The sequence below is a fragment of the Mobula birostris genome, chromosome 6 (genome assembly GCF_030028105.1).
Source record: "Mobula birostris isolate sMobBir1 chromosome 6, sMobBir1.hap1, whole genome shotgun sequence".
Lineage (NCBI taxonomy): Eukaryota > Metazoa > Chordata > Chondrichthyes > Myliobatiformes > Myliobatidae > Mobula > Mobula birostris.
In genome coordinates this window covers 135006755-135032809 of record NC_092375.1, presented here as the reverse complement: position 1 = coordinate 135032809, position 26055 = coordinate 135006755, and the positions used below count along the sequence as shown (strand labels likewise).

Sequence of the window (26055 nt, the reverse complement as noted above, 5' to 3'; positions counted from 1 at the left end):
AAAGTTGACTTAGAGGCTCCCAACAGGTGCATGTGTGCTCGGAGGACATTCTCAAAATGGCTGTGATAACCCCCATCTGACCTATTTGAGTTTCTGCGCATGCTGTTTGGACTGAAAAATGCAGCACAGACTTTCCAATGGCTGATGGACTCTGTATTAAAAGACATCGATTTTCTTTTTGTTTATCTGTATGACATACTTGTTGCCAGTGCATCCAAATACAAACACTTATCACATCTCTTCACACTTCTCGAGCACTTAAACCGATGTAGGTTTATCATTAATCCTGCTAAATGCCAGTTTGGGTTGTCAACCATTGACTTTCTCGGCCTCTCCAAACAAAAGTAGCCACTATCGTGGATTTCCCACTACCTTGCACTACTACAAGAGTTTTTAGGTATGGTGAATTTCTATCACTGCTTCATTCGGTGAGCTACTGAACGTATGCTCCCCTTGTATAATGCCCTTAAAAGCAGTGCCCCTAATCACATGATTGACTGTTCAGCGGACATGACCAGAGCAATTTTCTGCTGTTTGTGATACAACTAACGTAGCTTATTCTCTGCCAACTTACCATTCTGTAGTTTGTTTTACCTTCAAAACTTTAAATTAGCTCTAGAGCTATGAATGGGTATAGGTATACTCGTTATAAGTACACAGATTTATTATATAAATTGCGTGAATTATAAAGAAGCAATACTTAAGAAAGACAACGGTCATTCTTTCTTCTGTCTCAACATGGGAGTTTGTCGTTCCTCAGCACCAGGGTTCAGTCATCTGTCACCACGTACTGTGACAGAAAAGGGCTTCAGAGAGAAAGCATACAGTAGGTCATTAGTAAAGTGGTGGATAGGAGTATGATTGCAACAATTAAGAGAAGCTTGGATTAGGATATGGATGGGAGGGATATGGACAGCTATGGTCAGGTGCAGTTCCATGGGACAAAGCTGAAAAACAGTGTGACATGAACTAGATGGGCTGAAAGGTCTCCTGTGCTGTAGAGGTCTATGCTTCTATGACTGTATAAAAGATAAGGTTTTATTTTATTTTGTGTTATCATTTATTTGTTTTCAGAAGATTTGGTGAGTGGAGGCTAAGGCAAAGCACAGGTAAGATCTCTTTTCATCTTATTGCACAAGTAGAGTAGTGGAACGGCAGTCCAGACAATGGTGTGCTCCTTGTGGGATGTGGGAAGTCGGGGAGACCTACAGTGGCGGGGGATGTCCCTAATGACTACATCTGTGGGAAGTGTATCTGGCTCCAGCTCCTTGCAGACCATGTCAGAGAGCTGGAGCTGGATGATCTCAGGATCACTTGGGAGGCTGAGGGGTTGGTAGATAACAGTTACAGGGAGGCAGTTCACCTAAGCTGCAGGACATGGATAACTGTAAGATTGCCAGGAGAGACAGAGGGAATAGGAAGTCAGTGCAGAGAACAAATGTGAGTGTTCCCATCATAACAAATATAATATTTTGAATAGTGTCGGGGGGTGGGGGGTGGATGGCTGGGGGATTTGGCCTGGTAGAGGAAAACCACAGCAGTCACGTCTCTGGCACTGGCACTGGGACTGGCTCTATTGTACAAAATGGAACTGGGCAGAAGAAGAGGGCGGCAGCGATAGGGGATTTATTGGTTAGGGGAACAGATAGGAGATTCTGTGGACAATAGCAAGACTCCTGGATGGTATGTGGCCTCCCAGGTGCCAGGGTCAGAGACAGTTTGGACTGAGTCCACAGCGTTCTTGGGGAGAAAGTGAGAAGCCAGAACCTGTACACATTGCTACCAGTGACATAGATGGCATAGCCTTGGCCGAGGATAGGAGCAGATAGTATGGGAGAGTACTTAGTTGAGGGATATAGTGGTATTAGGTAGGAACTTGGATGCATAAATCGGGAGCAGATGTTCTTAGGGGAATGCACAGTAGAAATCTGGAGGTTGTTTAGGGAGCTCTTGTGAGGGGTTCTGGATAAGTTTGTCCCTCTGTGGCAAGGGATGGATGGTATGGTGAAGGAACCATGGTTGAGAAGATAGGTGGAACATATAGTCAAGAGGAAGAAGGAAGTATACTAAAGATTTTAGAAGCCAAAATTGAGCAGCATACTTGACATTCTTAGAGTTGGGTCAGGACTGGGACCTCTCCCCAGAACTGATGGACAAACTGGAGGCATTTGCATGTCTCCTATATGCCCCAAAAGCATTGACCACTAAGGTCAATGAACTGAGGTATCACCTTTTCTGTGGGGGAAAAAAAAGGTGAAATCAAAAGTCATCAACTCCCACCATGCAAGGGTTTTTTTATTAACTTTTCCAAAGTAAACAACAGACTAATATTTTTCTAAAAATGAAATGATTCACTCTACTTAAATTGGGCACTGTACTGTGAGTGCCATCAATGACATAGTTTTCAACGTAGAATTTTATAACAACAGGTGATGAAAAGTGCTTGAACTCAGCTATCATTGCGAGAAATTTCAATGTTGAGGGATCACTGATGACAAAATACCACTAGGTTGAATATATACGTTGTACTTTATATTGGCCACTTGGTAGTGTTATAAAATGCATGATAGCACACACAAAGCTACCACTGGCGCAATGCTATCACATATTTTCTAACTCTAGAGAAGTATACCTTGCCAAAAATCACTGAGCATTATTCATCTCAGATGGTACCAACCAACCCTACTGGATCACGGACTACATGAAGTAGTGCTGCAGCCCTAAAGCTGGGGTGAGACCACACTAGGTGCATTGTGTTCATTTTTGATCACCTCATTATAGGAAAGACATGGAAACTTTAGAGGGGATTCAGAGGAGATTTAACAGGACGCTGCCTGCATTAGAGATCACGACTTATGAGGAAAGGTTGAGTCCCAGGAAAGTAAAGGTGTTTTCCCACACGGTACTGATAAACATATAATACACTTTTGTAATCTCTATTTATAATGTAATCTGGGATGTGGGCACATCTAATAATAGGTTTGTAAGAATACGGTCTGCTTAGCACACTATTTCAAATGCTCTTTGTGGCTGTTTGATGAGATGCCAGTGGAACGTGTTCATGGGTGACATAAACTGGTGGTTCGGAGGTATCTTAATTTTGAGGATCTTTTCCTTGTTTGCAAACTGCTTCAAGACGCAATACAATGAGTAAGTAGATGAAGTAAATTAGCATTGAAGTTATTTATTAGTAATTGATGACTAGCCAAGGGTAGCAATAACTTTATAAACCTAGTACAATTTTTAGACTTTGACGCAACTTGTTCAAGGTGCCCACCTAAGCATAATCCCAGAAACATGCAAAAGTCTGCAGATGCTTGAAATCCAAAGCAATACATACATATATACACACACACACACACACACACACACACACACACACACACACACACACACAATGCTGGAGGAACTCAGCAGGCCAGGTAGCATCTGCAGAAAAGAGTAGACAGTTGATGTTTTGGGCCAAGACCCTTCATCAAGACTGGAAAGAAAGAGGAGAAGTTAGAGTAAGAAGGTGGGGGGAAAAGAGGAAGAAGTACGAGGTGGGAGGTGATAGGTGAAACTGGGAAAGGGGGAAGGATTGGGGTAAAGTGCTGGGTGAGACCAGCTCCCAGAGGGGATATATGGCTGTGGTGGCGGGTCTGGGTGAGCACGTGGTCAAAGAGCCGCAGGGCTGCAGAGATCATGGTGGGTGGGGAGCAGTGAGATCGCGTATCACTGAACTCCTGTCGAAGGGTGTTTTCTGTAGTGGGGGAGTCACAGACCTGAAGGCACAGACTCAGGATATAAGGATATCCTTTTAGAACAGAGAAGAGGAGGAATTTCTTTAGCCAGAGGGTGATGAACCTGTAGAATTCATTGCCACAAATGGCCGTGGAGACCAAGTTATCGGATATATTTAAAGGAAAGATTGATGGGTTCTTGATTAGTAAGGATGTCAATGGTTACAGAAAGCAGAAAAAGGGGTTGAGAGGGATAGTAAATCAGCCATGATCCAAGGTAGAGCAGACACAATGGGCCAAATGGCCTAATACTATTCCTATATCTTATGCTGTGACATTGCTCTGGCGGCATGGATTACTTGAAACACCACCACTCTGAGCTTGTCTTATGACCTACAGACTCAATTTCAAGAACTCCTTCCAACTCATGTTTTCAGTTCTATTTTTATTTGCAGTTTGTCTTCTATACAGTTGATGGCCTTAAAAGTCTTCAGTCATAATATTGCCACCTTTTCCTCGTGCATCACTGTTTTGCTCAGTTCTCTGCGCTCCCTCAGGATGTTAGAGAGTCTTTCCATTTCCCGAGTATTCCAGGGCCCTGAGTCTGCTCATTTTTCTTCTGCTCACCAGTATATTTGTCATGTTCATCTCCAGTTATGTACAGAGAACCCATTCTCCACCCCTTCATGTTAGATCCTGCAAATTCCTCAAGAAACCAGTATGTCGGACAATCCCGGTGCCGAGTCTGAGGCTTTCGTTGTGTTACTGAAAGCAGTGGCGAATAGGCAGAGGGGTGGGGAGCAGAGGATAAAACCAACAGAATTTAGTGTAGGCAGCAATTGCAGTGTCTACTCCAACAATACATCAAATACGCAACCTTCTTAGTAATGAATTCCACTAATTCACTACCCTCTGGCTAAAGAAATTCCACCTCATCTCTGTTCTAAATAGGTGTCCCTCTATTCTGAGGCAGCTGTATCCTCTGTTCCTAGACTCCCTGACTATAGAAACACTCTCTCTACATCCACCCCTTCCACAAAGGTGTGAGGCCATGATGAGGTAGATTGTGATATCCAGAGTCCATCTTTTCATACAAGAGGCTCATTCAATAGTCATGTAAAAGTGGGATTGAAGCTGTCCTTGAACCCAGTGATATGTGTTTTCTATCCTGCTCAATGGGAGGAGCGGAAGAGAGAATTTCCAGGGTGGGTGGGATCTTTTATTATGTTGGGTACTTTACTGAGGTGGTGAGAAATGTAAACATATTCCATAGTGAAGACCAGTCATTTACACTTGAAAGAATAGCTTGCTATTGTTATGTACCCCTAGGGGTCATATTTTCTATGGACTGTGCCTCCTTTAAAAAGAGAAAGAGAGAGAGAGAGCGAGATCTGTACAACACAAACACCTTGTTATTAAGAGAGAGACAAAGACTGCTCACAGTTTGCTTGGAGATGATGTTATGGTTTCTCTGCAGCGTGTTTACACTTTTGCAAGGACACTGGCATCTTCTGTGTTCCCACAGAGAGGGAAGGGAGGAGCTACTTGATGGACAGCTGGTGTTCAGCATGGTGAGATAAATAGAAGGTCAGCTGGTAGACAGACAGACACATGGTTTTGGACACTGGATGAGCTTTGTTATGCCCGCAGAAAGGTGGGTTTTTGGAGGATCGATCAGGAGAATCGATCAGTGGCTCTCACAGTGTGGAAAAGGTGTGACTGGTGGGGTGTTATTCATGCGTCCAACCCTCGCCTAGGTTGATAATTCCACAACAGAAGAACAGTCCCCTTTGTTGTGGTCACATTCGGAGGACAACGGGAAGATCGATGGCATCAGCTCACCTGAAGACTCAAACCCCTCCCCCTCCTCCCTCCCCCCTCAACTGAATACCACGAACTGAACTGAACTTTACTCATCACTGTAAGATTGTATCCATTTACCCCTAGGCTTGAAGAAGCTTGGTTTCTATATTTCCACAGTTATATACATATAATCTTTGCTAACGTGTTTGATATATCTGAATTTATATTACTGTATTGTGTAGTTACTAATAAATAGTATTAGCTAATAGCAATACCAAAGTGTTTTCTATTTCTGCTGGTTCTTTAACCTGTCACAGGGTACGTGACACTATCATATTGTTAATATGAAGCAATGACATCTGAAACTCAATGCGTCTTTTGGGTATCAACAAGGCAAGTCCAATATGAGTCACAGTCAAGGTAAGCCCCATAAGTAATTACCCATGCAATATATCCAATCACTCTCTTTAAGCTGTTATTATGTTGTATGTGTCAAGTATTAGAGACCTACACCCCAGACCCTAAAATGGATCGTTTCCTCCAAAACATTGAATTCTATGTCTACCGGTTATGAACATCGATGGCTACCTTTACTCCTGGACAACAGTAAGTATGATCTGAAATGCTCTGTTGCATTCTGCAGGAGTTAATCACAAGTTCAACATCCTTCTCCATCTCAGGATCGTCTGTGGAGAAAGTCCATGTCTCCGTACAGCAACAGCACCTGCTTTGGAACTGATCTCAACAGGAACTTCGGTGCACACTGGTGCAGTAAGTGGAGCTCTCTCACCCTTTATCCCTTCTGATTTGCAAGTTAGCACTTACGATGATTTGGTTGCCTATCAATGATTTCTAACTTATTTTATATCAATCAAAGATTAATGGACTGATCAAACATGCTGTCTCTTATATATCCACCACAGCCATCAGCATCAAGGTTTCTTCTGGTAGCGTGTATCGTGTTATCTTCCTGTCTCCTAATCTCTTTGCACATCCAATGCAGCAGAGGTCAGTGGTGACAGTGGAATCACGGGGCTCAGCGAAGGGCAGTGCAGCACACTTGGGGTGAGATGGGACAGAAGGCCTTATAAAGCCCAGGAACATAAAGATGCTGACCCTTTCTACTGCTGACCCCTCAATGAGGATTGGTATGTGTTCTCCCAACTTTCCCTTCCTGGAGTCTATAGTTGGTTCTTTGGTCTTGTTGACATTGAGTGCAAGGTTGTGGTTGTGACATCATTCAACCAGATCGTTCCAGCTATTTGAGTGCTTAAACTTAGCCTGATCTCTGGATTGACATTCCAGTATAGTATCGAGGGTGTGCTGTGTACTGGGGTTTGTCATTTTTGGTTGAGCTGCCAAGCTTGATTTTCTTCCCATCGTTATAGCCATCATTCTTATTGCTGAAGGTGAAGATTATTCCAGTTGCTGCCATAGCAACTGTGCACATATTCACTGTATCTTCTACATTGTAGAAGGGACCGTAAGATATAGGAGTGGAATTAGGCCATTTGGCCTTTCAAGTCTGCTCCACCATTTCATCACGGTTATTCCATTTCCTTCTCAGCTCCAGTCTCCTGCCTACTCCCATAACCCTACGTGCTCTGACTAAGCAAGAAACCTTCAACCTCTGCCTTAAATATACCCAATGACTTGGCCTCCAGTCACCCGTGGCAACAAATTCCACAGATTCACCATTTTCTGGTTAAGGAGATTCCTCCTCATCTTCATTCTAAATGGACATCCCTCTATTCTGAGTCTGTGCCCGCTGGTCCTAGACTCCTCCACCATAGGAGATATCCTCTCCGTACCCCCTCTATCAAGGCCTGTCAACTTTTGATAGGTTTCAATGAGATCTTCCCTCATTCTTCTGAATTCCAGTGAGTATAGGATCAGAGCCATCGATCAGTCCTCATGTGGTGGCCCTTTCATTCTCAGAATCATTCTTGTGAATGTCCTCTGAACCCTCTCCAATGCCAGCACATCCTTTCTTAGATCAGGGGCCCAAAACTGCTCTCAATATTCCACGTGAAGCCTTACCAGTGCTTTATAGAGCCTCAACATTACATCTTTAGTTTTATATTCTAGTCCTCTTGAAATTAATGCCAACATTTCATTTGCCTTTCTCACCACTGACTTAGCCTGCAAAGTAACCTTTAGGGAATCCTACATGAGGACTCCTAAGTCACTTTGTACTTTGGATTTTTGAATTTTCTCTCCACTTAGAAAATAGTCTACACTTCTATTTCTTCTAACAAAAGTGCATGATCATATACTCCTTGACACTGTATTCCATCTGCCACTTCTTTGCCCCTTCTCCTAATCTGTCTAAGTTCTTCTGCGGCACCTCTGCTTCCTCAACACTACCTGGCCCTCCACCTCTCTTCTTATCATTCACAAACATGGCCACATAGCCAACAATTCCATCATCCAAATCATTGGCATATAACATAAAAAGAAGCAATCCCAACACAGTCCCCTGTGGAACACTACTAGTCACTGGCAGTCAAACAGAAAAGGCTCCCTTTATTCCCACTCTTTGCCTCCTGCTAATCAGCTAATGTCCCATCCATGCTAGTATTTATCCTGTAATACCATGGGCTCTTAATCTGTTTAACAGCCTCACGTGTGGCACTTTGACAAAGGCCTTCTGAAATTCCAAGTACATAGCATCCACCGATTCTCCTTTGTCTATCCTGCTTGTTGTTACTTCAAAGAATTCCAACAGATTTGTCAGCAAGATTTTCCTTTAAGGAAACTATGTTGATAATAGCCTATTTTATCATGTGCCTCCAAGTTATCCTGAAAACATTTCCTTAACAATCGACTCCAACATCTTCCGAACCACAGAGGTCAGACTAACTGGTTTATAATTTCCTTTCTTCTGCTTCTCTCCCTTCTTGAAGAGCGGGGTGACATTTACAATTTTCCAGTCCTGTGGAACCATGCCAGAATGTGCTGATTCTTGAAAGATCATTACTAATGCCTCTACAATCTCATCAGCCACCTCTTTCAAAATTCTGGGGTGTAGACCATCTGGTCCAAGTGATTTATCTACCTTCAGATGTTTCAGTTTCCCAAGCACCTTCTTCCTGGTAATGGCAACTTCACTCACTTCTGCCATTTCCTTGTCCTCCAGCATTGTTTTCCAGTGGTCTGATATTTACTATTGCCTCTCTTTTACTCTTTATATATTTGAAGAAACTTTTGGTATCCTTTTAATATTATTGACTATTACCTTTATATTCCATCTTTTCACGCTTTATGACTTTTTTATTTGCCTACTGTTTTTTCTTAAAGTTTCCCAATCCTCTAACTTCCCAGTAATTGTTGCTCTATTACATGCCCTCTCTTTGGTTTTAAGCTGGCCTTGACTTCACTTATTGGCCACAGTTGCATCATTCTACCTTTTAGAATACTTTTTTTGGGATGTATCTATCCTGTGCTTCCAAATTGCTCCCAGAAATTCCAGCCATTGCTGCTCTGTCATCATCCCTGCACATGTCACCTTCCAATCAACTTTGGCCAGCTCCTCTCTCATGCCTCTGTAACTCCCTTTACTCCACTGTAATACTGATACATCTGACTTTAGCATCTCCATCTCAAATTGCAGGGTGAATTCTTTCATATTATGATCACTGGCCCCTAATAATTCCTTTACCTTAAACACGTGAACGTGAGTTCATAGGCTGTGGAGTCAGTTTAGTGTTGGGGTGAGTGAAGTTAGCTTCATTGGTTCAGGATCCTAAATGGTTGTAGGGTGAAAACTGTTCCTGAAGCTGGTGGTGTGGGACCTAAGGCTTCTGTACCTCCATCCCTATGGTAGTAGTGAGAAGGGAGAGAGATAGGGGTCCTTCATGATAGATGCTGCTCTCTTGTGGCAGCACTCTTGGAAAATGTGCTCAGTAGTGGAGAGGGTGACGGCAGGGCTGTGTCACCACCGTGAACCAGTGCCTGTTTTCACTTCAATAGATAGAAACTGGAGGAAACTCATCGTTGCCACCACATTGCCACCTTGTTGGCTCTCAGGAAGATCGTACAGCATCCTCTAAAGGACAACTATAGTCTGGCATGGGCTCCCTCTCCTCCAGCACTATTGAAGTAGTCCCATGGACAGCATCTAATCATTGCTTGTGAGACCTTACTGTGTGCAAATTGGGTGCTAGAGCAAATGCATTGTTAAATGCATATGATTGGCAGCAAAATACTCCAAGACATCCTGCAGTCATGAAAAATGGTGTAGAAATGCACTGTGTTCTACTTCCATTAGTTTTTCAACATTAATTCGTTGCCACAGGAGGCCAAGTAATTGCGTATATTTAAAACAGAGTTCTTGATTAGTAAGGGTGTCAAAGGTTGGAAGAAGGCAGGAGAATAGGGTTGAGAGGGAAAATAAATCAGCCTTGATCGAATCATAGAACAGACTGAATGGGCTGAATGGCCCAATTCAGCTATGTCTAGTGATCTTATTTCCTTTGCTGGCACACCACCACTTCTATCAATAAACTCTCAATCCCCATGATGCATTTCTGGCTGGAAGACTTGCCCAGCTGACTTCTCTTGCCTTCCCCTCCCCCTCCTGATGATAATCACTCTCCCCACCCACATCTCCGACCTAATAACCAGAAACTGCTCCTAACTGGTCTCCAGATTTTCACAGCCCTGATCACAAGATTACAGTTCTCTAATTGTTCACCAATTGCACAAGCCTTGGCCACCAATAGAATGTTTTCTCAGTATTAGTCTCCTCAGTAGTCCGTAGTCCAAGCACTAACAGCCTGCCCACAGTGTAAACTGAGATTTTGAGAGATGGGGTCATGAAGATTGCAGCTTGCTTCCCGGGGGGGGGGGAGTGGTGGGGGAATGTGAGTGTGTGAGAGAGATACATTTAAAGAAGACTAGTGTCTCATACTCAGAAGGACAATAAAGGGATGAGGTTGATTGCATAATTACTGCAGTTAATTTGAAATCCATTAAGATACGAAAATGACCTGTGCTGAGAGTTTTGATGTCTTAAGTTTGTTCTTGCAATGTCCTTCAGAATGAGAGTTGCTGCTCTGTTATTTTCCAGGTGCAAGTTGCAAAGATGGCAGCCACAGCTTTGAAGCAGAAGTATGGAACCAAGTACTTCCTCATGGATTCTTTGTAAATTTCATCTCTACTTACTAATCCTTCCATTTATGCAAATACCTCTCAATGGTCCCTCCAAGGTCTCTCCTAACGTAAGCTAACAGCAAAAAAGAAACCACAGATGTTGGAAATCTGAAATAAAAAGAGAAAAGGCTGGGGGTGCTTAGCAGAGTGAAGTGAGATGGAATTAATGCTTCAGTCTGCTGACCTTTCATTATGTTTGGAAAAGTGTTGACTGCTTTCAACTTCAGTTGTGAATGTTTTCCAATAATATGGCTACTACAACTAGAAGTGGGTGCCTTAACATATCGCTTTGTAGGAAAAATTAATTTCTGATTATCAGATTTCATAAAGGAAACTTGTGGAAATTGGATAACATTGTTGGCATTGATAAAATATTCTGTCAGCTGGTAAGATTGGTTTGTTGGTTAATTGGCTACTGGATATTGATCCTCGTATGTAGGCGAACGGTAGAAACTTAGGGGAATTGGTGGGAAAGTGGGAAGAGCAACATGGGATTAATATAGGATTAGCATTGAAGTGTTTGATAGGTGAGCCCAAGGGCTTGTTTCTATACAGTAGGCCTTTATAACTGTTGCATTATATTAAATATTATAAAGTAAGGTGCTGTAACTCCAACAATACAGTGGATCTAGAACTGGCTTGCCCACAGAAAGCAAAGAGTGGTTGTAGTTGGGTCATATTCTGCATGGAGGTTGGTGACCAGTGGTGTGCCTCAGGGATCTGTTCTGGGACCCCTACTCTTTGTGATTTTTATAAATAACCTGGATGAGGAAGTGGAGGAATGGGTTAGTAAATTTGCTGATGACACAAAGATTGGGGGTGTTGTGGACAGTGTGGAGGGCTGTCAGAGTTTACATTGATAGGATGCAAAACTGGGCTGAGAAGTGGCAGCTGGAGTTCAACCCAGATAAGTGTGAGGTGGTTCATTTTGGTAGGTCAAATATGATGGCAAAATATAGCACTAATGGTAAGACTCTTGGCAGCGTGGAGGATTAGAGGGATCTTGGGGTCTGAGTCCATAGGATTCTCAAAGCTGCTGCGCAGGTTGACTCTGTGGTTAAGAAAGCATACGGTACATCGGCCTTCATCAATCGTGGGATTGAGTTTAGGAGCCAAGAGGTAATGTTGCAGCTATATTAGACCCTGGTCAGACCCCACTTGGAGTACTGTGCTCCGTTCTGCTTGCCTTACTACAGGAAGTATGTGGAAACCATTGAAAGTGTGCAGGGGAGATTTACAAGGATGTTGCCTGGATTGGGGAGCATGCCTTATGAAAACAGGTTGAGTGAACTTGGCTTTTTCTCCTTGGAGCGATGGAGGATGAGAGGTGACCTGATAGAGGTGTATAAGATGATGACAGGCATTGATCATGTGGATAGTCAGAGGCTTTTTCCCCAGGGCTGAAACGGCTAGTACAAGAGGGCACAATTTTAAGGTGCTTGGAAGTAGGTACAGAGGAGATGTTGGGCATAAGTTTTTTTTAACGCAGAGATTAGTGAGTGTGTGGAATGGGCTGCCAGTGATGGTGGTGGAGGCAGATACGATAGGATCTTTTAAGAGACTCCTGGATAGGTACATGGAGCTTAGAAAAATAGAGGGCTATGGGTAACCCTAGCTATGTTCGGCATAGCTTTGTGGGCTGAAGGGCCTGTACTGTGCCATGGGTTTTTAATGTTTCTAACCCTGTCAATTTGTGTGGCAACTTTGAGGGATTGGAGATGAACCACAACATCCCTCTACCCTTTTAAAAATCCAACCATTTACCCAGTATTCTGCCTTAAAATTTGACCTTCCAAAGTGAATTACTCCATACTTTTCTGGGTTGAATGCCATCTGCCACTTCTCATCCTTTCAATGTCCTATCGTAAGCTAGGTCCAGGGTAGGACACGGTGCTTTGAGAACGTCCTGCATTGATGGCCTGGGGTTAGGATGGATGGAAGTGCCTTTGTGATGTCGTTGTATGGAGGATTGAAAAATACTGCTCTAACAGCCTGAATGTTCCCTCTTTTAGATAAAACATCTGGCACCTCACGTGACCGGGCAGCTGACCTTGGGATTGGGGGCAATGCGACCTATCACTTCATACTCCCCGAAGATCAGATCCAGCCCTGCTGTGAGGAAACCATGGCAGCCGTGACAACCATCATCCAGTATGTCAATGATAAGCACTTCCTGAATTCATCTCAAGGGACTGCAGCCCTGTTCTTTCTTATTAAATACGTACTTTGTCAATTCATTATAACAAAGAAAAAATAAGATATAACTTTATAGAAGTCATGAAGAGATGGGACAGCTAGGCATAGAACTGTGCAATGATAAACTTAAAAAAAAATCACTTAAAAGATGCAGGCTTCCAGCATTTAATTACCCATCCCTGATTGTCCTTGAGATGATGAGTTGCAGTCAATGAGGTGTGGGTGTACTCATAACAACTGTTAGGAAGAATTCCAGGATTTTGACCCAGTGACAGTAAAGAAATGGCCATGTATTTCCAAGCCACCATGGCATGTGGCTAGGAGGGCAACATCCTTGTGGCTTATAGAACTAGAACATACAGCACAGTACAGGCATTTCAGCCCACGATGTTGTACTGGCCTTTAAACCTACTCTAAGATCAGTCTAACTCTGCCCTGGCTATCTGCTCAATCTATGCCTCATGTCATCTTGTACATCTCTGTCAAGTCACCCTCCATTCTCCTTTGACCCAAAGAGAAAACTCAACCCATCCCCATAAGGCAAGCTCTCTAACCAAGGCAGCATCCTAGTAAATCTCTTCTACACCCTGTCTAAAGCAACTTCCTATAATAAGGTGACCAGAAATGAACACAGTATTCCCAAGTGTGGTCTAACCAGAGTTTTATAGAGCTACAACATTATCGCATGGCTCTTGAATCATTTCCCGAACTAATGAAGGACAACGCACCATATGGCTTCTTAACCACCCTATCAATTTGTGTAGCAACTTTGAGGGATCAATGGATGAGGACCCCAACATCCCTCTGTTCCTCCACATGGCTAATTAATCCTGCCATTAACCTTGTATTCTGCCTTCAAGTTCAACCTTCCAAAGTGAATCACTTCAGCTTTCTGAATGGAACTCCATCTGCCACTACTCAGCTCAGCTCTACATCCTGACCTGTTCTAATCAATGACAACCTTGTGCATTATCAATAATTCCACCAAACTTCTAACTGGTTGAGGTAGATTTGGAAGGAGCCGACTAATCTGTCCATTTACAACAGTGGGTATCATTTTATCCATTGTGTTTGTGCTAGATGAGAACAAAATCCCCACTAGAGGTCTCAGCAAATGATGCTGCCTTTCCCCGGCATTCATTACATTAGAACATAATAAAATTGCAAATGTTATTTTGCTATTTAAGAAGAGTGGGAGGCAGCAGAAAGGAAACCATAGACCTGTTAGCCTGACATCAGTGGTTGGAAAGTTGTTGGAATCGATTGTTAGGGATGAGATTACTGAGTACCTGGAGGCATATGACAAGATAGGCCAAAGTCAGCATGGTTTCCTGAAAGGAAAATCCTGTCTGACTAACCTACTGCAGTTTTTTGAGGAAATTACAAGCAGGGTTGACAAAGGAGATGTAGTAGATGTGATGTACTTGGATTTTCAGGCGGCCTTTGACAAGGTGTCGCACATGAGGCTGCTTAGCAAGATAACAGCCCATGGAATTACAGGAGAGTTACTAGCATGGGTGGAGCATTGGCTGACTGGCAGAAAACGGAGTGGGAATAAAGGGATCCTATTCTGGCTGGCTACCAGTTATCAGTGGAGTTCCAAAGGCATCGGTGTTGGGACCGCTGCTTTTTATGATGTATGTCAATGATTTGGACTATGGGATTAATGGATTTGTGGCTAAATATGCCAATGATACAAAGATAGGTGGAGAGGCGGGTAGTGTTGAGGAAACAGAGAGCCTGCAGAGAGACTTAGGGGAATGGGCAAAGAAGTGGCAAACGAAATACAATGTTGGAAGGTGTATTGTCATGCACTTTGGTGGGAGAAATAAATGGGCAGACTGTTGTTTAGATGGGGAAAGAATTCAAAATGCAGAGATGCAAAGGGACTTGGGAGTCCTTGTGCGGGATGCCCTAAGGTTAACCTCTAGGTTGAATCCGTGGTGAAGAAGGCAAATGCAATGTTGGCATTAATTTCTGTGGTATAGAATATAAGAACAAGTACGTGATGTTGAGGCTCTATAGGGCACTCGTGAGACCACACTTGGATTATTGTGTGCAGTTCTGGGCTCCTTATTTTAGAAAGGATATATTGACATTGGAAAGGGTTCAGATAAGATTCACGAGAATGATTTCAGGAATGAAAGGGTTACCATATGAGGAATGTCTGGCAGCTCTTGAGCTGTATTCCCTGGAGTTCAGGAGAATGAGGGGAGATCTCAGAAACATTCCAAATGTTGAAAGGCCTGAACAGATTAGATATGGGAAAGTTATTTCTCATGGTAGGGGAGTCTAGGATAAGAGGGCACAACTTCAGGATTGAAGGACGTCCATTTAGAACAGAGAAGTGGAGAAATTACTTTAGCCAGAGGGAGGTAAATCCGTGGAATTTGCTGCCACGAATGGCTGGGGAGGCCAAGTCATTAGGTGCATTTAAGGCAGAGATAGGTTCTTGATTAGCCAGGGCATCAAAGGGTATGGGGAGAAGGCAGGGGAGTAGGAATGACTGCAAGATTTGGATCAGCCCATCATCGAAGTGTTGAGCAGATTCAATGGGCTGACCTTTCACATTCTATACAGGAAAGTCAGGACAACTGTAACTTTACTTAAACCATAGAAACTACAGCACAGAAACAGGCCTTTTGGTCCTTGGCTGTGCCGAACCATTTTCTGTCTAGTCCCACTGACCTGTACACGGACCATATCCCTCCATACGCCTCCCATCCATGTATCTGTCCAATTTATTCTTAAATGTTAAAAAAGATCCTGCATTTACCACTCATCTGGCAGCTCATTCCATACTCCCACCACTCTCTGTGTGAAGAAGCCCCTCCTAATGTTCCCTTTAAACTTTTCCCCCCTCACCCTTAACCCATGTCCTCTGGTTTTTTTTCTCCCCTTGCCTCAGTGGAAAAAGCCTGCTTGCATTCACTGTATCTATACCCATCATAATTTTATATACCTCTATCAAATCTCCCCTCATTCTTCTACGCTCCAGGGAATAAAGTCCTAACCTATTCAACCTTTCTCTGTAACTGAGTTTCTCAAGTCCCGGCAACATCCTTGTAAACCGTCTCTGCACTCTTTCAACCTTATTTATATCCTTCCTGTAATTTGGTGACCAAAACTGAACACAATACTCTAGATTTGGCCTCACCAATGCCTTATACAACCTCATCATAACATTCCAGCTCTTATACTCAATACTTTGATTAATAAAGGCCAATGTACCAAAAGCTCTCTTTACGACCCTATCTACCTGTGACGTTACTTTTAGGGAATTTTGTATCTGTATTCCCAGATCCCTCTGTTCTACTGCACTCCTCACTGCCTTACCATTAACCCTGTATGTTCTACCTTGGTTTGTCCTTCCAACGTGCAATACCTCACACTTGTCTGTATTAAACTCCATCTGCCATTTTTCAGCCCATTTTTCCAGCTGGTCCAAGTCCCTCTGCAGGCTCTGAAAACCTTCCTCACTGTCTACTACACCTCCAATCTTTGTATCATCAGCAAACTTGCTGATCCAATTTACCACATTATCATCCAGATCATTGATATAGATGACAAATAACAATGGACCCAGCACTGATCCCTGTGGCACACCACTAGTCACAGGCCTCCACTCAGAGAAGCAATTCTCTACCACCACTCTCTGGCTTCTTCCATCGAGCCAATGTCTAATCCAATTTACCACCTCTCCATGTATACCTAGCGACTGAATTTTCCTAACTAACCTCCCATGCGGGACCTTGTCAAAGGCCTTACTGAAGTCCATGTGGACAATATCCACTGCCTTCCCTTCATCCACTTTCCTGGTAACCTCCTCGAAAAACTCCAACAGATTGGTCAAACATGGCCTACCACGCACAAAGCCATGTTGACTCTCCCTAATAAGCCCCTGTCTATCCAAATGCTTGTAGATTCTGTCTCTTAGTACTCCCTCCAATAACTTACCTACTACTGACGTTAAACTCACCGGCCTATAATTTCCCGGATTACTTTTCGATCCTTTTTTAAACAACGGAACAACATGAACCACTTTCCAATCCTCTGGCACCTCACCCGCAGACAGTGACATTTTAAATATTTCTGCCAGGGCCCCCGCAATTTCAACACTAGTCTCCTTCAAGGTCCGAGGAAACACTCTGTCAGGTCCCGGGGATTTATCCACTTTAATTTTCCTCAAGACAGCATGCACCTCCTCCTTTTCAATCTGTACAGTTTCCATGATCTCACTACTTGATTCCCTCAATTCCATAGACTTCATGCTAGTTTCCTTAGTAAATACAGATGCAAAAAACCTACTTAAGATCTCCCCCATTTCCTTTGGTTCTGTACATAGCCGACCACTCTGATCTTCAAGAGGACCAATTTTATCCCTTACAATCCTTTTGCTCTTAATATACCTTCTCAAGACAAAGACAGCAAGATTCAAGTCCAACATTATCTACATTATTCAGCATATCTGGTGCAGGCATTATATCCCCATAGTGCCAATAACCAAAAAGTACTTGGATTTTGCAGGCTGTTGATCATATATCTCTGTCTCTATTAACAATTCCTGTTAACAGTATTCTGTATTACAGGAAGCAACCTGAATTACATGTAAATTTGCATATTAAAGCCAAAACAGTGTATCATTGTGCGTTTGAATCTTTAGTGATTTAAATCCCTTACTGTGACTCCCATGGAAATAGAGGCAAACAGAAGCTCATGTCTCATACAGGTTATGGAAGTACAATATTGTTACCTCCAAGTCCCTAAAAGACTTAAATGACAATTTTGGTTTGTTGTGCTTATTAAGAGTCAATGTTACTGAAGCCCTGTGAGGAAATGCTAAGACTTCCTCCTGCTGTAAAAGTAATGGCAACCACACTAAGTGTACAGAGCAGCAGTAGCTATCAATAAGTGTCTCAGTTCTTTTAAACTCTGCTTTGAATCAGCATTTTCCTTTACTTGGTGAATTCTTTACATGTTTGTAAATTGACAGAAAACTGCATGGGAATGAATTACAGTGGAGCAATTCTCCTCAATGTCTAGTCCATGTTTATTCCTCAAACGTCAACACGAAGAATGGATTTCCTTACTAGTTACCCATACTCTTTGCAGGTGCTTTCAACATAGCAACATTTTAAAATATACTCTGTTGCCTGTGAAGTAAATTGGGACATTGTGAAAGATGATACTGTATGCAAATATTATTCTTCCTTTCTTTTAATTGTGTCTTTAAACATAAGTAGCTGGAACTAGCACCAAGAATGAGATCTGTTCAGCTCCTTCTCCTGGTTCTCTTCCTTTCCCCAGCTCACCAGACCAAGTTTCTTAGAGACATTTTGACCCAACACTTGATACTCATTTTTCTCTTAGCTCCCCTTTTTGCCCTCTACCAGCTCCTCTTGTCCACCAGTTTTCCACTGGTCCGTGCTTTTGGTTTTTGCAAACCAGGAAAAGTCAGGGAAGGAGTAAAGTGAGCTGGATCTTGATGCCTATCCAGAAGTGAGAAACTACTACTTGTACAATTTTCTATGGCAGGGCAGGAACTGGGCATAAGTACTGGGAAGGACCACACTCTCCTTAATTCACCACAATCAGGAGGTCACGGAGTAATACAAAGAACTTGTAAAGCAAAGAAACTGTAGATCCAATAACACAAAGAATCTGTTGGGCATAGAACAGGCTTTTTAGCTCACTCCTTATGCTGTTGTCACACTCTATACAGTACAACTCATCAGGATCACCATCTCAGACAAAAACAGAAAAAGCTTGATGGCCACACCAGGTTAAACAGCCTCAGTGGGGAGCATCACCACCTGTTGCTTTCTGCATACTCATTACTCTACCCTAAAATCCCACTATTCACAGATCTAAGTTGTTGGATCTATTGATGTTTCTTTTATACAGTATTTATGAGCCATCATCTCTGTCCACTTAAACACTTGCTAATGTTAAAGGTCTCTACTGAGCTAATCTCTCAGCCTCCTTCAGTCTTGCTGTCCCCACATGGTAATCTCCAGATTAGTTGTGAACTCCGCACTGGATCGGAGGTCCAGCTGAGGCCTGATGGCCGGAGCCTAGGTCTGCAAATCTTTGCGAGTGCATTGGAATATTGGGGCTCAATGTCTACGAGTCTGCCGGAGGTCGAAGAAGACCGTCTGTCCTGGGGTTAGAGTGAGTGAGTGTGGTGTCTGTTGTGTGCATGTGCGTGTGCGTGCGTGGCAGGAATGGAACTTGTTTTGCTGTTGTTGCTTGGCAGGTTCTGTCTTGATGTGCTCGTTGTTGTTCTGCCAAGCATTGTGAGCACATCATGGTGGCACTGGAATGTGTGGTGACATTCCTTAGGTGTGTTGGTTGTTACTGTAAATGACACATTTCACTCTGTTTCACTGTACATGAGATAAATGAATCTGATCTGAATAGAACAGTACATTACAGTATCAGGCCCACAATGCAGAGTCAAACTAAATTAGTAAACAAATGCCCAATGATACTACACAATGTCTGTATCTTTCCATTTTTCTCACATTGATGTCTCTTAAAAGTCCCTAATATATCTGCTTCTACCACCACTTTGTGTAAAGAACCTGGCCCTCATCTTGTTTGAAACTATCCTCTCTAATCTTAAATACATGCCCTCTGGTATTAGACATTTCAACCCTGGGAAAAAGGTACTGACTGTCTACTCTATCTCTGCCTCTCGTAATCTTATAAACATCTATCAGATCTCCCCTCAGTCTCTGTGCTCCAGAGAAAACAACCCAAGTTTGTCCAGCCTCTCGTTATAGTACATGCCCTCTAATTCAGACAGCATCCTGGCAAATCTCTGCAACACCCTCTTCAAAACCTCGATATAAGCAAACCAATGATAAATGAAAATTATAGGAACCTAACCAACACTTGTCTCTCAAACACACCTCCTTACTGGTAAAACCCTCTTGGACAGCCAGATAACATGAAGGGCACTAGTTAACCAAAAGGAGATGTACTGGAAAAGTCTGTGATAGGTGAAGAGTTGCCGGTGAGGTGAAGTACAGTATATAACTGATGGTAAGTAATATCAAAGGAAGAAAACATTTTTCTTTTTAAAAAATAATTGACTTTTTAATGTGTGTATTTGTCACTTAAATCATTCATTTTATTTTTTAAACATGTCCGTTGTGGCTCTGATCCACATTATTCACACAAAGCTGTACCTGTTCTGTGAAGCCCAACAACAGCATTCCAGCAGGTGGAAGCATGGCAACAGTAAGTGTAGGAAATACTTGGCTGATCATGCAGCATCTGTGGAGACAGAATCCGGGTAACCCTTGCTCTCTACACAAATGTTGCCTGAAGTGCTGAGCATTTCCAATGGTTTTTGTTTATCCTTATTTGCAGTATGCATGGGGTTTTGCATCTTGTAGGGAGGTAGTTTCTATTGCTAAATTTTTAAAAAAATGTACTTTTTGGTTGCCTCCCAAGGAAAAACAAATTTGAGCTTAAACTCTCATTTGTAAGGCACAGTTGTCCCACAAAACCAGAAGTTAATCGAGAGTGTATTCTTGTGTATAGGGGAAGAACATACTGCAGAAGAGGGTCTGTCAAACTCATCCTTTGCCATGATATCCAGGGCATCATCACTAAAACAAATATTCAGGTTCATCTGATATGGCTTCATTCACATCCGACTGTCATTGGGTTCAGGATAAATGTGGCACTGCTTCAAGTTAGAGATTCCATTCCTTGGAGAGTGCCATGTTGTCAGGGGCTGAGCCAGTTGACCACATCTTGTCCACAACAGGCACTCAGTCAGTTCTCAAAGGCTATTCATTCTGCAAAGATCGCTCTCGTTAAGAACTGAACTCTTTCATCTTCTGACATCTTTCCAAACTCATGATTTGACACCTGGAAGATAGGAATATTGGGGGTGGGGAGGTTAAAAAAAATATAAAAGCAAGAATATCCCTAAGAAACTGCAAGATCTGTTCTGCCAACAATAAAGGGTTTTGACCCCAAACTCAGGCAGCGATCAGGAAGTAGATGCTTGAAAATAATTTATCAGGGAACATTTTCCCTTTAATAATAATCAAAAACTGCAGATGCTGAAAATCTGAAACAAAAACAGAAAATCTGAAACATTAACTTAAGCTGCCTTCTGCAGATACGACCTGAGCTGCTTCTTGGTGTGTTGAAACAGATGTTGAGATGCTCACTGGGAGCATGACATACACATCTCCCTCTCCCTTCTCACGCACACTCCTGAATGACACACAAGTCTGGTGGTCATATATGGAACATTAAACCAGAGGGTTAGACAAATAAAATGAAAAGCATATATATTTTTTCCCCCATTTTACTTTTTTGAATTAGCCTCTTTCACAAATTCAAGACATAGTAAACTACTTTGCCAGCAATTAAATACTTCTGAACTATAGCCATTGGTTCAATTTGGGAAACACAGCACCCAAGAAATACCCAGACACATCAATGAGATAAACATTTAGTGATGCAAGTTTGTAAAGTATTAGTTGAGACAATGGGTTTAGTACCATTGTTGTTCCCGAAGAGAGTGTCCCAAAAACGTTACAGTCTCATAAGGGAGATGGGTGTCAGTGTAATACCATCCAATTACAGGACCTTTGACACTGCAGCACTTCCTCAATACTTCATGGGAAAGCCACTGAAGCAAGTTTGAGAATTAAAATTCAATTCAAACAGATCTGAAAATACAAAGCTGGTAGATGTAAAAGGAAACATCAAGCTGTTTGACAATTGTAAAAAACAATGCTCAGAGTTATTGTTGTACTTTATGGAAAGAGACCTTGCCTAGGCTTTGGCACAACTCCAATGTGGCTGACACTCAATGGCCCTCACAAAGGGTTCTACTAGATGACAATCAAACCACCAGAAATAGGCACTTCTCGAAGAAACTGTTTGCAGAGAAAGTTGCCTGCCTTAGCAACATCACACACATCATAACATCAAATTAAGATAAGTTGAAATCTTGGCCCAGTAGGACTGTCAAAAAGAAAATCCTCAAATAGCTATTTAACCAAAAGAGAACTGACCTCACATCCACTGAAACCTGATGGTTCCACTTGATACCTGAAATGAGTGTAGCACAGCAGCGTAATGCTTTATCAGGCCAGTGATGGGAGGATTGTGGTTCAGTCAAATTAGATCTCAGATAGTCAGGATACACAACCACTCCTTCATCCCCAACAGCTTCAACACGGGTAACTCCCAGGCTGTGTGCCGAGTCCATTGCTGTACACTCTGATCACACATGACTGCACAATCAAACACCTGATCAACCACATCGTTCACAGATGACACAACAGTGGTGGGGCTCATCACCAATAATGATGAGATGGTCAATAGAAAGGAGGTGGAAGAGCTCGAGGCCTGGTGCCTGGCAAATACGGTGCCTATAAATAAAGTATTCATCCTCCTTGGAAGTTTTCATGTTCTGTAACTTTGAATCACAATGGATTTAATTTGGCTTTTTTTGGCACTGATCAACAGAAAAGGACTCTTTAGTGTCAAAGTGAAAACAGATCTCTATGAAGTGATCTAAGTTAATTACTAATATTAAACACAAAATAATTAATTGCATAAGTATTCACCCCCTTCAAGTCAGTATTTAGTAGCTATACCTTTGACAGCAATTACAGCCTTGAGTCTGTGTGGATAGGTCTCTATCAGCTTTGCACACCTGGACTCTGCAATTTTCCCCATTTTTTTTTACAAAACTGTTCAAGCTCTGTCAGATTGGACGGGGGATCGTGAGTGAACAGCCCTTTTCAAGTCCAGCCACCAATTCTGAATTGGATTGAGGTCTGGACTCTGACTTGTCCACTCCAGAATATCAGCCTAGTTGGATGAACCTTTGTTGCACTCCCTCAATAGCATTTATACAAGGATCTGTGAGACTACATACAATACTCATGATATGGTCTCACCAAGATTCTGTATAAATGGAGGAAGGCATCCCCGATTCTGTACTCAAACCCTCTGGCTATAAAGGACAATATTCCAATTGCTTTCTTAGCTGCCTTCATGCCTGCCTGTCCACTTCCAGTGACTGGTGCACAAGCACACCTAGGTCTCCCCGTTCCTCCTTTCCCAATCTATCACCATTCAAATAATACCCTGACTTCCTGGTTTTGCCACCAAAGTTACTTCCAGAATATTCTGCATCTGCTCTTTCATTCAATGTGCCCACCTCACACTACAGCACCAGTGCATCCTTCCTCATTGCTCCTACTGCCATTCAGCTTCATGCCACCACATCTTTTTATTTCCTTTATCTAAATCACTAGTAAGTTTTGTGAATTGCCTGGGTCCTAGCAGTGACCTCACCACCCACTTGGATAAAGCTCCCTTTATTCTTATCCTTAATTCCCTGCCTGCCAACCAGCTCTCTAATGCAATCACCTGCGCTTTAACTTTTGCATGCCAATATCTTATGTGAGATCTTATCGAAGACCTTCTTGAAAGTACTAACATCCATGTGTATCCATTCTGCCATACTGTATCTGGTCTGCTGGTTACATCCTCAAAAAGTTCCAGTAGAGTTTTCCAGCGAGAGTTCCTTTTTGTAAATTGCAGGTTAACCGTGTCAGGTCTTTCCCTGTTTTCCAGGTGCTCTTCTATTACATCTTTTATGACAGACTCTCATATTTCTCCCCACTACTGACGACAAGATAATCCCTGTACAATTCCCTGCTTCCTTTTTCTCTCCTCTTGTCAGTTGGGATGATTACATTTACCTACTGGCCAAACTGTTGGAGAAGTCACAAAGTCTATGGAATTTTGGAAAATGACTAAAACTGCATTTGTGGAAGTTGGAGACTGAAAGAATCAAACACTCAGAATACTGAGACTGGTAGACAGTGCTGGAAATTCTCAACAGTTTTGGTGAAGAGTCTCTGACCTGAAACATTAGGACTATTTTTCTGAGTATTTCCAGCATCTTCTGGTTTTACTTTTATTCTGGGACCAAGGCAGATAGAAACATGGAAAACCTACAGCACAATACAGGCCCTTTGGCCCATAATGCTGTGCCAAACATGTACTTTCTTTAGAAATTACCTAAGGTTACCCATAGCCCTCTATTTTTCTAAGCTCCATGTACCTATCCAGGAGCTTCTTAAAAGACCCTATTGTATCCACCTCCACTACAGTCGCTGGCAGCCCATTCCACGCACTCACCACTCTGTGTGAAAAAAACATACCTCTGATATCCCCTCTGTACCTACAGCCCTGGGAAAAAAGCCTCTGACTATCCACATGATCAAGGCCTCTCATCATCTTATACACCTCTATCAGGTCACCTCTCATCCTTCATCGCTCCAAGGAGAAAAGGCCAAGTACACTCAACCCATTCTTGTAAGACATGCTCTCCAATCCAAGCAACATCCTTGTAAATCTCCTCTACACCCTTTTTATAGTTTCCACATCCTTCCTGTTGTGAGACAACCGGAAATGAGCACAGTACTCCGAGTGGGGTCTGACCAGGGTTCTAACAGCTGTAACATTACCTCTCGGCTCTTGAATTCAATCCCATGGTTGATGAAGGCCAATACACCATATGCCTTCTTAACCACAGAGTCAATCTGCGCAGCTGCTTTGAGTGTCCTATGGACTCAGACCTCAAGATCCCTCTGATCCTCCACACTGCCAAGAGTCTTAGCACTAATACTATATTCTGCCATTATATTTGACCTACCAAATGGAAGGAATGAGGGTGTTGAACAGCAATGAGCAAACACAAAGCTAAATTTAGTTATTTCGAGAAGACTTGAAGATAAAATCAAGGATGTAATACTGAGCCTTTACAGGGCATTTAGTAAGAAAAGATGAAATGGTATTGGAGACGGTCCAGAGGAGGTTCACAAGAATTATTCTGGGATTAAAAGGGTTAATATACGAGGACTGTTTGATGGCTCTGGATCTGTACTCAGCTTAAAAGAATAAGCGGGTGGGGGGGGGGAGAACGACTCATTGAAACCTGTAGGAAATTGAAAGGCCTAGATAAAACGGATGTAGTGAGGATGTTTCCTCTAGTGGGGGAGTCTAGGACCAAAGAGACAGCCTCAAAACAGAGGGATGTCCATCTAGAACAGAGATGAGGAGGAATCTCTTTAGCCAGAGGGTAGTGGATCTGTGAAATTCATTGCCAGACTTGGCATATATTTAAAGCAGAGGTTGATAGGTTTATGATTAGTCAGGGAGTCAAAGGTTACAGGGAGAAGGCAGAAGAACAGAGTTGAGAATGATAATAAATGAGATAGAATGATGGTGTGGCAGAGCAGACTCAATGGGCCAAATGGACTCTCTCCTATGTCTTATGGTCTTAAATAGCCATTACTTGTTCTGTCCCTGTAACTGATGTGAAATTGGAAGACCATAAAGTATAATGACTTTTAACTAGATAACAGTTAAACAAGTGAGCTAAAACCTATCCAGAAAAACAAATCACAATAATGGAAATTTTGCAACTTGTCAGAGTACCAGCAGGTTGAATTTTTATCAGCTGTTTTTTTTTTTCCAAACCTGCCATTTCAATCAGATTGGGAAGTTTTCAGACCAAGGAAGCTATTGTAAAAACTCACCAATACCACATGATAGCCCAGTGCCTTGAGATGCCGGATCTCCAGTGCCAGCTTGTCTTTGGGATGCCCTGTCCCAAGGCAAAAGGCAGATACTGGTGCACACAGCACTGCCACTCTAGAAGACACAAATAACAGTTACATTGCAAGGAATGTTCCTTTTGTGTTAACAATAAAAGATCCACATCATTGTCCCAGAACTTTCTTCAAAGCCAATATTATTTTGTTTTTGTACTTTATGCTTGGGAAAAAAGACATTATTTTCTTCCACTTCCTTTCAGGGTATTTCAGAGGACCCAGATTTAAACACAACTGTAGCCCATATTATGTTTCAAGCTTACCAGGGATGTAGAGGTCATACATGGAGGTACCTAGTCCCTGTGTAAGATTAGTCCACTATTCTTTGGGCAAAGCCCAAGACTCATAGAAACTGGAGGAAAAGCACCTCACAATCTGCCTGGGTAGTGTAGAACCAAATGGCATGAACACCAAATTTTCAATTTTCAGATAACAGCTGCCCCTCTATTCCTTTTGTCACTCCTCCTAATCCTGCCCCATCACCTCGTTTCTTTCCTCTCCTCCATCTG

The 26055-nt window shown here is 42.5% G+C and overlaps 1 protein-coding gene and 1 pseudogene across 6 annotated transcripts in view; one reads left to right on the top strand and one right to left on the bottom strand.

The window, feature by feature from the left end:
- Positions 1–6051: 6051 nt before the first annotated feature.
- On the top strand, positions 6052–18204 carry LOC140198723 (carboxypeptidase O-like; annotated as a pseudogene).
- A 1751-nt stretch (positions 18205–19955) lies between these two features.
- The window catches only part of fastkd2 (FAST kinase domains 2), a 34654-nt gene continuing 28554 nt past the window's right edge, over positions 19956–26055 (bottom strand). For 4 of the 6 annotated variants that reach the window (XM_072261389.1, XM_072261387.1, XM_072261390.1 and 1 more), the window contains exons 11-12: positions 25472–25586; positions 19956–20759 (exon numbers count right to left, since the gene is read on the bottom strand). In XM_072261389.1, the coding sequence (XP_072117490.1) occupies positions 20682–20759; positions 25472–25586 (193 nt within the window). In that variant the 3' untranslated portion in view covers positions 19956–20681. Of the gene's footprint in view, positions 20760–21403; positions 21575–25471; positions 25587–26055 lie in introns of those variants that run through there. The other 2 variants (XR_011886408.1, XM_072261392.1) reach the window with 2 other exon arrangements.